At 34.3% G+C, this 17,529-nt stretch overlaps 1 protein-coding gene across 1 annotated transcript in view; it reads left to right on the top strand.

The window, feature by feature from the left end:
* The window catches only part of LOC125063465 (innexin inx1), a 41,282-nt gene that overhangs the window by 16,064 nt on the left and 7,689 nt on the right, over positions 1-17,529 (top strand). Inside the window, exons 3-4 of the mRNA XM_047669919.1 lie at positions 3,919-4,026; positions 6,728-6,883. Of these exons, the coding sequence (XP_047525875.1) occupies positions 3,919-4,026; positions 6,728-6,883 (264 nt within the window). The remainder of the gene's footprint in view (positions 1-3,918; positions 4,027-6,727; positions 6,884-17,529) is intronic.

The raw sequence follows: 17,529 nt of genomic DNA, 5'->3' as shown, positions 1-17,529 counted from the left end.
TTAAATTATATGTATCTCGAAGTTCTCGTTAAGTCAAAAACTCGTTAACTTCATTTCACTTGGCATTCGAATTATAGAGATTCCACTGTAATAAATAATACAAGCTAAACCAATGTGTTCATGTGTTTAATAGTTGTCAAAACTTATTAATGTCGTAAAGAAATTAGATAGATTTACAGTCCTCCAATTAAGGGCGCAGAACGGATGAAAAGAACTTGCAATAAATTATGTGTCCCATTTTTAATCGCCAAGTTTTTATTTTTAAATTGTATGGAGCTGCAACTATTACACCATATTTCTACCGTATCATTTCATATTCATTGACTTTTACCATTACTAATTAATAAATAAATCATTTTAATAAGCGTGGTACTACTAAAATTAGAGTAGCACCGAATAAACTCAATAGCGATTTGAAGTTTGGTACCACGCTATTCCAAGTTTGCGAAAGAAAATTGGGTTTTATCGTTTGATAATCGTCAATGCCAGGTTAACTCATTATTATGTCAATAATTAATATCGCTATCGTAGTTGGTCATTCGGTACTACTTTTAGCGACCTAACAGCATTAAGTTAACATCATTATGTCTAAGATTTAGTCATTGCACAAGCCAAGGCTGTATTTGTCGTAATCTTAGCGACTGACGAAATCGTTGGAGTTGTTACCCGCCAGGAAACTCAAGCATTTTATCATTTGTAAATGGATATAAAATATTTTACAGGGTACATATTTATAACTTATTTCTAATATTATTGAAGTTATACTTATTTTGGCGCGTTAGGGAAAAATTATGAGAGTAAAATTTTACGATGCGTGCGCACACCGTCACAAAAAACCGACATCCTGAAGTTAGGGGGCGTCCATAAATTACGTGAGGTGTTTAAGGGGGGAGGGGGTCGAGTCAAATCTCATTTAATCTTACGTTGGACAGAGAGGGGGGGGGGGGGTCTCGGCAAATATCACGCAATTTTTAGATTGAATTTTTTTTTTTAGGAAAACGATTAACCCTAAAGGCCATCTCTGCAACTTCCCGCTAACTCCATACCTAAACGCTCAACATTTCACTTATTTTGTTTTTGAGCTCTTCGAGCTCAATAGTACGAATTCTGTGTTATTTTGAGTTCTCCGAGCTCAAAAAGATACCTTCTTACGCGTTTACGTAAGAAACCCACATTTTGAAAAATCTCACGTGAGATTTGGGGAGAGAGGGGGAGGGTGGTACAGAAAATTTAAAAAAACGTAACGTTATTTATGGACGCCCCCTTAGCTATAGTCAACATTTTAGTTTTTTCTACATACGTAGATTAAAACTTTTGAAAACATTTTTATCTTGTTACGCCAAAGAAGTATATCTTCTAACGCATGTACATAAGTTTTTTTAATTAAAACACACCCCATGACATATAATTTTCTACAGCGTAAGTAAAATTTTATCGTTCTAAAATATATGATAATTCTTTGACGGAGACATCCTCCCTAGCTGACCGCGGATAAAGCACTCGAAACATTTTACAAAGTTTAATTTAAAACTTGTTTTGCCGTTTCCATCCTTGGGAATGTTAGTTTAATTGAGCAAAACTACATTGACTACACTTAGTGTTGATACATAATACACTCAAAATCTGTTATGACGACATCGAATGGACTACTCATATTTGGTCGTGAAAACCGATAGTCGTAACAGCCGATGGCGTTGTTATTAAGTACCTAATACAATAGAATTCACCGGGAACTTTGATTTTGGTCAATATACCCGGTATGTTGTTCTAAACGATGTCTTCGTAAACGGTTTTGACTGTATAATGTTCTTGATATCACTGAATCAGTACCAATCAAACGGTCAACGGGTCAAATGAAGAGTCGTGGTCCATTACTGCTAATTTCTGCATTCAATTGCACGCCTCCGCGATGAAATTGATTATTAATGTCCTACATAGCATGCTAAAGTTAATTAATGCTAATGACAAGTATTTGTTGTAGGTACTTATGTTACTGTACTGGAAAAGTACTAGTATATTGTATTCGAGAAATGTATATTATTATTATTTATTTATACACGTATTTCTATTTGTCATACAGCAGCAATCATAATATTCGCTGTTCAGGTATTTAACAGTGAGCCATTTAGTAAAGATTTATTTTATTAAATAATTTCCCCGTGGATGTAAATACAGTTTTTTACAGATCAGTGTTGCACCCTTTAAATTTTTAACACAATTATACCTAGTTATTATTCTATAATACGAGAGTATAAATTTGAAATGAAAAGGCAAAATCCAGAATGTTATCATTGTGTATCGAAATCCGTATTATTTCTAGTTTTAATATATCAGACGACGAAGATAGTTTGAGATTGAATTTTTTTTTCATAGTTGGGTCTTCTATCAAAATCAGAAATTTTAATTCAATATTATTACCTAGAGTCTAGGTCCTAGACATAAACATCTACATATAATAATAATATATCATATAATCCTATATAATAATAAAGCCCGTTTATTTCTTTACAAATGTTAACAATATACATTTGATTTTTTTTACGCCTTTTTTTGCTATCCTTAAATATACTATATATGTTATATTGTAAAAGTAATGTTGCAGTTAAATCTGTGAACCATTTGGATGATCATAAAATCAGCGCCCAGTGATCATGTACTCGCAATTGTGTAACTGCCCGCTTCCTCGCTATTGCAAATCTCAATCAAACTTGAATCGCTTTTAACAATTGAAGAATTCTGATTGCGTCTTTGTGTTAATCCAAATTGGACATCAATTGCATTTAAAAGGACGCAAGATTTTATTCAAAGTTCTTTATTCGCTTGATGTAAAGCAGAAGAACTCTCTGGCAAAACTGTTTAGACAATGTGACGGTTAAGACTATTTTACACGAATAAATGATTGATGATTGAAATGAATTTATTCATTTGCACGTTGATTTTGATTCGCCGACTGCAAAATTATATAAATTTTATCTTGTGGAGCCGTTCCTGGAGGGGCGGGGGGAGGTTATGTCTTACTTTTCTCATCTGGTGATAACGTTAACGGTAGGTGACTCAACCCACACATTGTCTATGCTTCAAAACAAAATTCGTTTTCGAGAATTCCTACAAAAATTATACTATCATTTTTTTAAGAGCTTTGCTTACTTTTCTGACTAGACGAAAGGGGTGAGGGGAGGGGAGAGAGAAAATCTGCTTACGTAATACTTGAACGGCCCCTGTTAAGGGATTTATGCCTAAACGTTAATTTTAGTATAAATGCGGTTATTATATGTTGGAATGCATTAAAGATTGTCACTATGCAAGCGACTCTAATCATCCCACATGCATGTTGTTCTAAAACACATCCATCGAGTACGTTAATAGTTGACAGTTGAATGCACTGATATGAGTTATTACGAATATATACTTCATTTATCAGGTCAGGGCTGTCCAGGTAATAAGCACGTACATAGCTCATAAACTGCTTTTACGAGAGTCTATGTATGATAATATGTTATCAAATGAAGGTTCATAAAGTCCTTTGGGTAAGATTTACCGAATATTATTTCAAAATCTAAATGATTTTTAGTATCATAAGTCAATGTTTGCAGCTGTTATTGCTTAAACAATATAAACCAAAGATGAGTAAAAAAACACCAAATAACCTCGATGAAGGGTTGTTTGAGTAGAGAGATTCCTTGGTGAGTTTTACGGATTGAAAATTGAGACCTGTTGATCAATAAATATCACACAAAACACGCCATTGTTTCAATTACTACCCGGTGCTGTGTATAAATCTATTCAAATGGAGATTTTTGTACCACGTGACCTCGAGTTTGCGATACGTGACTACATTTAAATAGTCAAATCTAATCTGTGCGCTAAACAATATTTTTTATTTATTTTTCATCATTGGTGTTTTGTTTTTGCTCACAGGTGGGAAAGGAGGTGGCACACCCGGGTGTGTTGAATGAATATGACAGCTCGCAGGACAAGAAGTACTATACCTATTACCAGTGGGTTTGCTTCGTGCTGTTCTTCCAGGTATGCGTTTGTAATACTGTATAAATATTATTTAGTTTAGCTAATAGTGGATTTTTGAGCTTTAATTATCCTAGTCGGCTTGCCTTCCCTGGCTACTTTATCGACGGAAACATTGAGTAGCTAGCATTATTTGTTCTTACATCCCTCCTCAAATTAAAACACAATAATTTATATATTTATTTAGGGATTTGGTTTCCAGATAATTATTACTTTATTTTGTTATAAATTGGCATCGATGTATTTTGAGATTTTTGGTTTATAGTTAAAGTTTTATTGTACATTTATGTTACACTTACTTAACAGTTTATAGTTGAGTTTAATTTACATTTACTATTATCGTTTGTTCTCTTGTTTCCTCTTAGCAGTTTACGGTTTTCTTCAACATATTTTAAAATTTAAATACCAACAAATCACAAACGAAATTAAACTTTTTTCTTTGACTCAGATATCTGTTTCTGTTTCCTAGATCATTTGTCTAGGGGAGTAGGTAATCAGTCTTCTATTCCTGTCCCACGTTTCACCGTTAAAAAAATCATTGCGCAAATAAAAAAAATGGTTCATTTGAACTATGAACGCAGTATAGACGCTGGTCAATAAAAATTATGTATAATCTGAAAATAAAGGTCACTAGGCAAATAACACACTAAACCAGACAATAGAACAGTTTACGCGTCATACAATTAGCATCTGCCATCTACGGCTGATCAGCTGTAAGTCTACCGTTATTGAAACTGACCTGAAATTTGCCGTGATCAGGTCATTGGCACGTTTGTGGTCTAACAATGTACAGATATGGAAATTTTGTTTTAAATACATTCGCTACGTAATCTAAAACGTATTAAGAATCGTTGAAACCGCTGAACAGATATTCAATGATTTTAGCATGGTGATATGATTTTTTGTTTATTTATTTTATCTATTTATTTCCTTCTATTTTCGCGGTAACTTAATCCTAATACAATAGAAAACTTATTAATATAAAAATTGAACTTAAAAATAAACCTAAACCTTATTATAAATAATGCAATTCTTGTAAATTCAACAACTAAATATATCCGTCTCACATGCATTACGATTCAGGGTGGATGAATTTTGAAATTTGAATTGGATATATTTCCTATGTTTCATTGATAAGTGTTATTTATAAAGCAGTATTAGATGCATATATCAAACTAAGTCGTGGGTTCGATTCCGGCTGTACACAATTTTCTTTTATTTTTAAAACTTGCTCCTAGCGCGAAGAAAAATATCGTTAGGAATTTCTATTGGATAATGATATATCTGATGCTGAGACCGAGGGTTGTTTGTGTTCTTTGACACACTGACCTTGACAAGCTAGAGTTTATCAAATGTCGTAATCTCCAGTTTATTTAGTAATCACGTATGTAAATAGCAGAAAGCTATATCTAATATATTAAATTCTCGTGTCACAATGTAACGAACATACATACCCCATACACCTCCAAAACGCATTTATGCATATTCAGTAAGCCTGAGAATTGGCTGTTATCTATCTTTCAGACCTCTAAGTCATAAGAGATGTCCATCCAATTCTGTTTTATTATACAGCATACAACAATACATACAACCCCTAATTTTCACCCCTCTACGATCAACTCCTATTTTTTATTATTGTAGATAGTTATTTTTATTGTACTAAACATTTCCTTAAAATAATATACATGGTAAAACAAACGTTTGCCGGGTCAGCTAGTATATATTATAAGTTAAATTTGTATTGAATTTCGCCATCCCAATTCATTTAAATTCTGCATCAGCCTAAATGAAATACGTATTTTTTCTAACGGTACGTACGATAAAAGGATGTTTCTGACATATAGAATGACATAGTTCGTTATAAATGGACAAAGCATGCTAACATGTGAATCATTTTCATATAATAAGAATGTCTATTACGGATCTCACAGGTCAAGTACTGAAGTCAATTAAAATATGTCAAGTGATAACTTAAATGAATGATTGTCCATTGATTATTATTAGAAGAAGGCTTACATTAGCTCACACAAGACTGCTCACATAAGAAAAAATAAAAATACATCGGTGGCGCTACACCCTTTTTAGGTCTGGGCCTCAGATTTCTGTTTCTGTTTCATGATAGTTTGTTAATCTAATAGGCAAGTAGGTAAACAGCCTTCTGTGCCTGACGCAAGGCAAGGAGATTTCCTCACGATTTTTTCTTTCACCGTTTGAGCGAATGTTAAATGCGCACAGTAAGAAAGTCCATTGGTGCACCGCCGGGGATCGAACCTACGACCTCAGGGATGAGAGTTGCACGATGAAGTCACCTGGCTAACACATAAGAAAAGTTTTAGTTAATCGAAAAATTATTTTGGTGTCTAGTAAAAGTAGACTTAATGAATGAATAATAGAACAGTTTTTTTTAAATTCTTAATCTCCCCGGTTCTTGTGGTGCGGAACCTTATTTTAGACACATATTTTGTTAAGACATTTCCTATATATATATGTATTTCTATTCCTATTCCTATATATTCATAGGCGTATGGGGACCTGCGGTCTTGCGAGTCCCACTCCTATGCTTTTGTTGCAGTGAACATTTTGTACATAGATATTTGTGCTGTTTATGAATAATTAAGTAATCAAATTCTTACTTGTAGCGCTTCTAGTTGGAGGTTTTTTTAAAGGAATTTATTAAACTCTAAATGAAATATGCACTTTCCAGGCGATAATGTGTTACACACCCAAGTACCTGTGGGATGCCTTCGAAGGTGGCCTTTTGCGCACTATTATTATGGGCCTCAATATAGGAGTCTGTCACGTGGAAGAGAAAGACAAGAAGAAGGACGTTATAATTGGCTATCTCATCAGGCACGAAAGGGTGAGTTAAATTATATTTTTTTGTGTTATGATTTTGGATTTTATTAATTTACTAGCTGACCTGGCTAACTTCGTTCCGCCCTACAACCTTATAATGTCGTTGTTACTTTAATTTAACTTATTTTAGGATTTCATTAATGTTAAGTATTACATTAATACAACTTTTTTGCAAATACAGAAATGTTTTATTGCTTGCCATTGCGAAAGAAGAATGGCAGTTTTACACATTAGGCATCTTCTCTCTAGCGTCAATATGGCGATACTGCATGTTAAGCACTTTCTGATATCCAACATCTTTTGATCAGGATCATAGCATGGTTATGCATCTCCTCATTCACCTCAAGATCGGAATTTCTTGAACTGACACGAATTCGACGTAAAATGATGCGTAGTTTTGTCAACAGATGGCACCCTATGGTTTTTGCATTCGTAAAATTAATTAATTAATTTATTGTTATTCGATAACTTATCCGATATTTTATTGCTTATTCTGCTATTCGGGACGGAAACAAATCCAACAAATCAAAAAGCATGGCAATCGGTCCAGCCGTTCTCGAGTTATAAGTGTTGTAACAAACACGACTTTCTTTTATATATATAGATATACAGTCAAAACCGTTCACGCCGACATCATTTAGAACATTATTATATTGACCAAAATCAAAGGTCCCGGCTGAATTCTATTGTATTAGGTACTTAATAACAACGTCATCGGCTGTTACGACTATCGGGTTTTACGACGAAATATCAGTAGTCCCTTCGATGTCGTTATAACAGATTTTGACTGTATTAATTATAAGTACATAAAAGTTTATTACTCGCGAACTAAATAAAGTTCTTTTAAGTAGCACATATAAAAAAGCCATCACAGTACACTGTCCGCCATTTTGATTTAAAAAGCCTTAAAAACTAGTCTCTCGACTCCTTTCACCAAGAGTCGGCGTGTATGGAATAATAACACCTATGGGAATGGAAGCCGTGTCTTGGTTTATAACTACGAGTACATTCTTACCTATGCGTGGCGCACTCCAATGTCCGGATACGTCATTAGAGTGACATCAAAGTACCATTTTGTTATACAAGCTTGACTTGTATCAGCTATGTGAACACTTACGTGCTTTAGCGGTGAGAGAATGTCACCCATTCGATTCCTGGAGAACATTTTTTTTCGGGTTTCAATAAAAAAGACGTTGCTCTTTGAATAAAGCTTCGATACCAATCATTTATTTGGCAAAATTTGCTTTATAATGCCAAAATAAAGAAACTATTATTAAACTTTCATATTTGTTAATTATTTTTCTAAATATTGGCCTAATTGCAGTTTAGTGTTTATGAGACATTATTTTTATAGACAATATTACTAAAACTTGAATTATCTTCACTTGACTGGTTTAAGTGAAATCAGGGGAAAGTCTTATATTCCTTACGAAATGAGACGTGACTGCGCGTGCGCCTCTGGGCCCGAACTTTTTGCTTGGGCCGTTGACCCATGACGCAACTAGAGATGTTGTATCATTGTATTAAATATTGCGTAAGACTTGGATAGATCAAAGAGAAATCAAGGGATTATATCTGTATTATTTTTCTGTAACTAGCTATAACCTTTTTGGTATGTGAAGTATCACAGTACCTAGAGTCCTCTACTCTGTTCTTTGCTACTGTGTGACCACCTAAGCCGGCAGCAAGCCACCAGTAGATGGTTTAAACTACCCTTCGACTTTGCAAATCGTTAAAAGAGAGAGTCATTTAAAGGAAGGTTTTTGTTTATATAGAACAAGTTATGAACAGGAGAATCATCTGAAGATAAGTGATACCCTATGGACACTTAGTGTCAGATTACTCGCGAGTGCGTGGTCGGCCTTCTAAGAGTTGGTACGCTCTTTTTTTGTTGGAGGACCCTAATTAAAATTGGTTTGTGCATATAGTGGTGGTGCACGTCCAAACGTAGCTATATAGTTATTATCTTTTTGGTTTCCACTTTTAAATGGCGCCCCTGAAAGTTTTTCCACATAAAACGCTCTTTGCGTTATAACCTCCCAAAATTACTGGCTTTTCCCACTTTATTGATTCCATTGTGAACAGGTGGCAATGACTCAGTTTTATTTCCCTATTCGCTTGTAGGTCTTCTAGAGGTTATCAATGGTTATATAAAAATAATTAATTAGTGCATTGCCTTTCAATTCTTGTTTGCGTTCCATACACGAAGCGGATGCCTAAGCTGTTTTTATTGAATTCTAAGTAGATTTCACTAATAGAATTGCTAGTGGTCAAATGATAAAAATGATATTAGTATATGTGTACCAGTGGCGCTACAACCTCTTTAAATATGGGCCTCACATTTCTGTATCTGTTTCTTGATCATTTGCCAATCTAATAGGCTGAAGTAGGTGATCAGGGTCCTGTGCCTGACAGACGCCGTCGAACTTTTGGGTCTAAGGCAAGCCGGTTTCCTCACGACGTTTTCCTTCACCGTTCGAGCGAATGTTAAATGTGCACATAGAAAGAAAGTCCATTGGTCCAAAGTCGGGGATCGAACCTACGACCTCAGGGATAAAAGTCGCACGCTGAAGCCACTAGGCCAATACTGTTCTATGTACTAACAAGTATTAGTCCAATAAATCTGTCATATCCCAAAAAAAATATTATTACGATGGTAACTACTTGGTGGGATTTTGGTGTACAACGCCAGGCTTTATAGAAAACAGAGCCTTAATAGTCGCTTTTTCACGGAACAAATGGGCGATTATTCTGTAAAATAAATAAAAATAAAAAAAGTGTAGAAACAGTCCACATTACTAGTCGACTTTTGGACTAATGTAGATATGTATTCCTAATGCTAGGTAATTAGCAGGTAACAGTTGAATATGACCTCAATGAATGCATTTTTATTTATTATATTCACCGATCCTTAAACTCAACATGTGACCTATTATCTGGCTACTCGTGCGTGACAGGCAAGTGCTTCATTCATCTCCATTCAGTACCTAGTTTCCCACGCTTGGCCACAATGCTTTGACGTTTTTGATGTGATTTTAATAGTTATACCGTTAGCTTTATATATCCTGGTAACTTTATAACCGCTATTTGTTTATCTTATTTATTTTAATGACAGGACGATACTTTCAGACAGTCTAAAATATTCCGTGATAAAACAATATCAAGGAATTTAGTAATCTTTTTCTAAATGGAATTCGAATTTCAAATTTTGACAAGTTCATATTTGTGTAGTCTGGAATCGTTTAGTGACAGGACGATGCTTTTTTTATTTTTTTTTATGGCTCTAGCACGATTTGTGCATTTACCAGCGTCAAGTATTGGATTTTTTATAATTCGTGCTTGTCTTTTAGAAATTCGACAGTGTCCTCTATGTACGGTTTAAGCACTCGCCCGGTACCGCACAACCCTCCCAAAGGCCGAGAACAAATTTCAATTAAATTAAAACTTGCCCTCGAACCGGGAATCGAACCCGGTACCCCTCACCTAGCTGCCACTTAATAAGACCGCTAGGCTATGAGGCCCCCTAGGACGATACTTTAAGCCTTTTTTTGTTTTATCAAGGAATTTGATAATCTTTCTCTAAACGGAATTCGATTTTCAAATTTTGACAGTATTTTGACAAGTTCATATTTATGTAGTCTACAACTTTGCTTTTATTTATGTATGTACAAGTTGATATTACATTTTGCCTTTGTAAAAGATCGTGTTTAAAACGTTAATATTTTATTTAAATATCGTTGACCTCAATTGATATTTGCCTAAAGTACTAAAGAAGACGCAGGATAGAAATTGTTAATTTTAAACGTTCCAACTCGGAAGTCTTCATTTAAACCAACCGCAAACTGGATCGAACCAGTAAATAACAAGTTAACTAGTTCAATAGTTCTTTAGTTTAAGTGTTAATTCATATGTAGGCAAGTTTTTATTATTAATAATATATTACTATATGCTTCGTCTCTAAGCATATAGCGTAAAAATGGGCTTTTTAATTAACCACTGAGCTTATTAATAATTTTGATAAAGATGAAAACTACTTGTTAAACAATACACCTAATTTTATATCAGAGCACGCTATAAACAAACAAAAGTTTTTTTTTTGTTTCGAACAAACTTATTATTGTTTAAACTTTTAATTCAGGTGATTTTTGATTTAATTTAATTGGACTTTAGTTTATGCTTAAGTGTCGGACCTGTCCATTTGAGTCAGGCCTACGCAGTTCAGTTAACGGTACATTGGTGACTGACGAGTCAATGTACTGAACAAGATTTTGATCCACGTTATTAATCTGTTTTTTGTTGATATTTCGGTTATATAACTGTCTTGTGACAGTCATAATTGTGGCTTAATAAATAATTAAACATTTGTGATACACTTATGTGGAAATAGTAATGAATTCGATAGTGCTATGTAACATTAAATTACACAGTTACTTAACTTATGATTGTTTTGAAATATATATAAATATAATGAAAATATATATAATAATAAATGAGCCCGGAGCCCATCACAACCAATTAATGAAGGTTCAGTTGGAACATAGATTACGTCAGAGGGTACCACATGTTTGTATTCTTGGCGAAACTGAAAAGAGCGTACCAATTCTTAAATGGCCGGCAACGCAAACGCGAGGCCTCTGGCATTGAGAGCCGGTGGCGGTATCACTTAACATCAGGTGCCTCCTGCCCATTTGCCCCTTGTTCTATAAAAAAATACTTAGAAAATTTAATTTGAAAGCTAGATAAACAATAGATCAATAGTGAGATTGGTTACTATTTTCGTTACATTGATGTAAGTATACATTTTTTTCTAAGATTCAGAAACGAATCTTACCTCCCCATTCAAGAAACGTATTTTTCTTACAGGAGTCATGTTCGCGGACTACTGGACTCTGAAACCTTACCCTTGTAGTAGTAAAAAAAATTATACACAAAGTATATTTCATACACATACGCAGTTTCGAAGTTGTCATTTGTTTTCTGTAACCTATTTTCTTTTGTTTTAATCAAAATAAAATAAATTTATTTCACCAACTCACGTGATCTTCTCCCACGTGCACGAATCCATAGAGCTTAAACTATTTGACCATAACTCGTCTGAGTTGTAAGAATTCCTTTAACAAAGAAGTACCTATTTGTAAGAATTTGTTTACACACATGTGATTCTAATAAACGTCTTTGCCAGATGTTTCTGATGATCGCGATTCACAATAAACTGCTAATATGAACGAAAATTATAGAGCAATAATAAAAATAAAATATTCTGGGTAAATTTGTCGAATCGCGGCTCTACTTTAAAAACTGCTCCAATTTATTTTCTAAAATATTTCATCATTCGGCAATGGTGTTGCATGCAATAATGTGGTGACGTATGCTCTTTAACCTAATGTAATTCAATTAGTTTTTTAGATTATTAAGGGGTCCAAAGCCATGCGCCTCCTTAATATTACTTGAGGTACTACATACAAGTCGTAAAGAACGATAGGAAACAATTTGGAGCTGTTTTAACATGGAGCCGGTGTTCGACAAATTTACCATATTCTGAATTAAAAACTAAATTGTAATTATATAAAGCTCTAAGGTTTCATGAAAAAAGCGCACAACTTAGTAACAAGTACGGTGCCGGCCTTTTAAGAATTGGTACGCTCTTTTCTTAAAGGAACATAAGTCGAATTGGTTCGGAAACACTTCAATGGGCAGCTGGTTCCACATAGATGTGGTGCGTGGCAAAAACTGCCTTAAAAAACGCTCAGTTGTGGAACGACAGAAAGAAGCAGTTTAAATTCACTATCAAACAAGCATTTGAATTTATACCGTATCCATTAACTACATCTTTTACATTTATTTACATAGAGAATCCATAGATATTAAATATTGAAAAGGGATATTGTGTACTGTGTAGTCTTGAGGGTGTACCGTGCTACTTATAAAACATCCTTGGAACATAAGGTGATCTGTGGGGTCATAAGTGGTGCTTCTGGCATGTCTCAAATCAATAACTGGGGCCAAATCCTCGTCTTATTCTATTGAGGGTAACGATATACTTTTTTGGATACTCGTTCTGGTTCTCTATGAATTGCACTTGCGACCCCGGCATTTGTATTGAGTGATATAAAAGCGACATCATCAAATAAAAAAAGAACATCATCAAGTAAAGAGTCTGTAGAATACGTGTTCCGTTTTACTTTATTGCCTTACGATAATGTCTTTACTTAATTCTCCATGGGAGAAATGGAAATCAAGATAGAACAAATTTTTGAAAGATTTATGATTTATTGCGTTTTAAATTAACCACTGATTTGATTTGACATTTTGGTCGAAGGGGTACTGTAATAACGAGTTAGTAATTTTTAAATGTATATCTATATATATTTATATCTATATATATTATAGCGTATCATATACCTTCGGTTAGGTATATTAAAACTAGGAGCTTTTGGTACATACGGTTTTTTATATCAATCCCGACCCGTACTCGTAGGCAACCCGTACCACCCTCACTGTGAACTTTACCCATGATAGCGGGCTGAGTTCTAAAGGCAGTGTCGAGCACCACTTCTATGTGGAAGTTACCCACTGAAGTATTACCTAACCAATTCGACTTCAAGAAAAGAGCGTACCAACTCCTAAAAGGCCGGCAACGCACACGCCGCGCCGGCCTTCTAGCATTGAGAGTGTCCACGACCGGCGGTAACACTTAGAGCAGATGAGCCTGTTTGTTCTGTTCCACAAAACAAATCCACGTCAAATATTTGTATTGAAAAATCGCAGCAGCATTTGTGGGCTTAATAAGTTGTCAAACTCATGGTGAAGCGATTGATGCTTACAAACTAGGTATTGTGATGAAATATTTCACCCTCGCAAATTACGTCCCTCGTCCCTATTTAATCTAAGGGGAACACAATAGCCAGGTGTAAGTCACATCTGCCCTCATCAGGTTTTTTGTAGATCCGGATTTTTAAACAAAGAATTGCTATTCGACTTACTGCCCTTTTCTAGTGCGATAAGCCTACAAGTTTTATATGTTCTAAGTTATATATCTTAATAGGAATATATAATAAGCTGTGTTGAGTAAACAATAATCAATTAAGTACTACACTGCACTAAACTACACTTAGTATGAACTATGACATGGGTCATTATGTTTTACACTAGTACTCGACCTATGACGGATCACCGTCGAAAATTTGCGACAATTTATCAATTCTGCTGCTATCCTTTTTATTTCATCTTCCCAAGTTTCTGGTGGGCGTCCTTTCTTTTCTCTTTGAGTAAACAATACAGAGACACATAAAATATATAATTTTCATTTATAATTTTAGTTACATTGAGTTCAATCGACAGATTTACAAGCTTACTCAGAGTCGTGCATTAAATTGTAAATGTTAACTCGGTTCAACTTAACAGTCGATAGTTGACGAATATAATGATGCAAGAGTGGCGGAGAGTTTCTTGCTAGTTCTTCTTGCCCGCTCTACGCCCTTGACTTGCGGACTGGTGGTAAATGTAAATTTAAAATCAATTTAACATTTTTTCTGATAATGTTTATAAGTGTACTTGGTTACCTATATGAATAATGTTATTATGAGTTTAAGTTTGCTTTTGAGTTTGCATAGGAAAAGAGCTTTTTAGCTTTTGATTAAATACTTAACATTACATTTACTCAAATGAAAGCGTCTATTGCCGAAGCTTGTCTTGGAATGTATACAACTTGGTAGTATATTTTTAATATGCAATAATGTCCACCGACCAAAGGACATTCCTTTCTATGTGCATTTAAAACTAGCTCATACGGTCAAGGAAAGCCGGCAAACCCAAAATTTACACACCTTAGCTATTAGAAATAAAAATGTTCACGAAACATAAAGAAATCTAAGGCCAGAATCAAGGGTAGTACTGTTTTTATGGGGGATTGGTTTTATCACCTATAGCCGAATATCAGTCCCCATCCTATATTGCCACCAAACCTCCGAAGCGGTGAAATCGTAATAGTAAAAATACGTAAATATTTATGTATAACATATATTTTTACTGTTGATTGGAATAATCTGGCCTCTCTCTGATTATTTCTATGGTTCACAAATAAAGTTTTCTTGACATGTTTGGATGACATTTGAAACATGTAAATCACCCGCATAATCTTTATTTGAAACGCGTTCAAGGTTTTTCAAGTAACAATAAATAATTCATTTGAATGGGACACATTCTTCCTTTACATAAAGCTTAATTTTTCATTCAAACACAATGTTAGCGCATTACGCACTGCGATTTTAGACTCCCAGAGATCGACATCTAGGAGGAGAAATAACATTTAAAGCTTAGCATACTGCCACATGAGCATACAACCGACAGCTGAATTGCTGAGATGTTTTTACTATCTTCTTTGAAAGTACAACTATCCCCACAAACCACCAGAACTGGAGACCGACAAACTTAATCGGCGCTCCGACAGCTTATTATTTCATTCAATAGTTGCAAATATATGTATAACATCTAATCATTCACATAACAGTTAAATCTCCATGTGACAGGTTCATTTCTGATTGAGCAGAAATAAATGTATTTAGAGTCCGCGCCACCACTCATTGCCGACGGGAACTCTGGAACTAATTTGTCGTTACAGTGAAATATAATTTTACTAGTTTTAAGGTAAAACATTAGAAGCAAATCTTGGAGAGTAGTTCGCCAATTTTATATTAATTTATATGTTACGTTGGGGTAAAATAGCCTTGCACCTAGCACTAGCAACATATTACTACGCTGCGCTAGTAGTAGCAGTGGTGGTGGTAGCTATGTTTTGCAATTTCAACACGTTGCCGTAGACATCTCGGTCGGCCTTTGAACAGCAATTCAGAATTTTTTATTGGTACAAAATGTTCTTGATTTTAAATAGTCACAAAAATTTCTAGCCTTGGTTAAGATCTCATCTTAACTTAGTACTAAATATATCCCAATAAAATTTAATATGCACAGAACTTGATCATAACACTTGATATTATTCAAACATACCGATTACGTATCAAATAATGTTTTATAAACACGGAGAGATAAGGCTCAAGTGACTACAAATATTTATGATATGCCTGTTAATCTTTGTCGGTTGATTTTTATTCTTCAGCAAAAATACTTACCTTAGGATGGCGCAAAGGCTTTGCTATGACAGTCATACATTACTTAAATATTTGCACCCTAAAGTACCTTATTATTACAAGTCAAGAAATAATGAAAGTCTTATAATATACATGGTATTAAGTTATTAATAGTTAAAGGATTGTTTGTATTATATACTCAGTTACGTGCAAATTATAAAACATCTGGAGAGAAATGGATGGAAAAACATAAAACTGGAAGCCTTTATCCAAAAGTATAGACCATACACGAAACAATAAAATAACAATAAGTAACCTAGACTTAGTGTGGAAATAGTATGTAGTAAAAGTGACTTTATTGTTATTGTTATTTATGTACAAATTAATAATGGTACATATTCAGATAGTTACATAAAGGTTGTATTATTAACAATGACTATCACAAATGACATAGTTCAAGACGACAGCCCATGCGTAGTGTGTCTGTAAAGCCATTATGAGAAGTATGGGCTTAATTGTAGGATTCCAACCGTATCTTCACTCGACCTGATAAAGAGAATTCTTTGGATGTCAATGGGCGTATAATATACTAGTATTAACCAGAAACTAGATTTGGAAAATTTAGGATTTTGTTAAATAACCATAGATTATCGAGTTATATTTGTTCTAGAATATATTAAGAACATTGTGTCAATCTGTCATCAAAATAGGTTATCTGTACTTGACTGCATTAGGTAATATGGTTATCGGGTGAATTGAAATTGAGCCAATCATGGCAGAGTAAAACTTATGCCTTAATTTTAATTATGTCCATAGTAAGAATTATGATTTAAATTGAAATAACGTTCGTTGTACTGCTGATAATATCCTTTAGTTGTGATTGTATTCGGCGATTTTTGAACGGAAATGCTATGAATTATGACCACACTTTTAACAGTTTAACAAGCAGATAATGGCCTTAGATTACTTGTTGAAGCCCCATGCGATTTTCCATCCACGAGACGTGAATGAAAGAGAGAAAGATTGATTGCATTTTTTTAAAACCACAATTATGGGTTATATTAATCGAACTTCAATATAGATTTTTGACAAAAGAATTGCCTTAAGCCTATGATCGACGGGCGAGTAAGACCGTGGTTTTAAATACCGACGAACCTGGCTCGCGGCTCGTTGGTGCTGATCGATTAGCAAGCAAAACAGTCGCAAACATGTCTTGTTCCGAGTCTGTAGCCTTGTGTTATCTCGCCATGGGATAAATAAATTTTATGTTTTTATTTTTTTTTGTTTTATTTTTTTATTATTTTTATTTTTATTGATTTTTTTTCTTAATATCGGTTATATCCGAGTTTGGTTCATATTTTTTTACAATATCCACGAGTTGAGTTTATTATATGCTGCAAGCCTATTTTCTTTGTTTTTATACTAGCTTGATTTAGTTTGCCATAAACAGGGACAGTCCCGAAAGGCATTTATAAATTGTATTATAAAATCGTGGCTGCAAGTACGTAGATCCATTATTGTGACACGGACTGAGCACGCACGCGAATTTTGTAGTAGGTTGGTA

Source organism: Pieris napi, chromosome 3 (genome assembly GCF_905475465.1).
Source record: "Pieris napi chromosome 3, ilPieNapi1.2, whole genome shotgun sequence".
In the NCBI taxonomy this organism is placed as follows: Eukaryota; Metazoa; Arthropoda; class Insecta; order Lepidoptera; family Pieridae; genus Pieris; species Pieris napi.
This window is presented reverse-complemented; position numbering and strand designations above follow the sequence as displayed.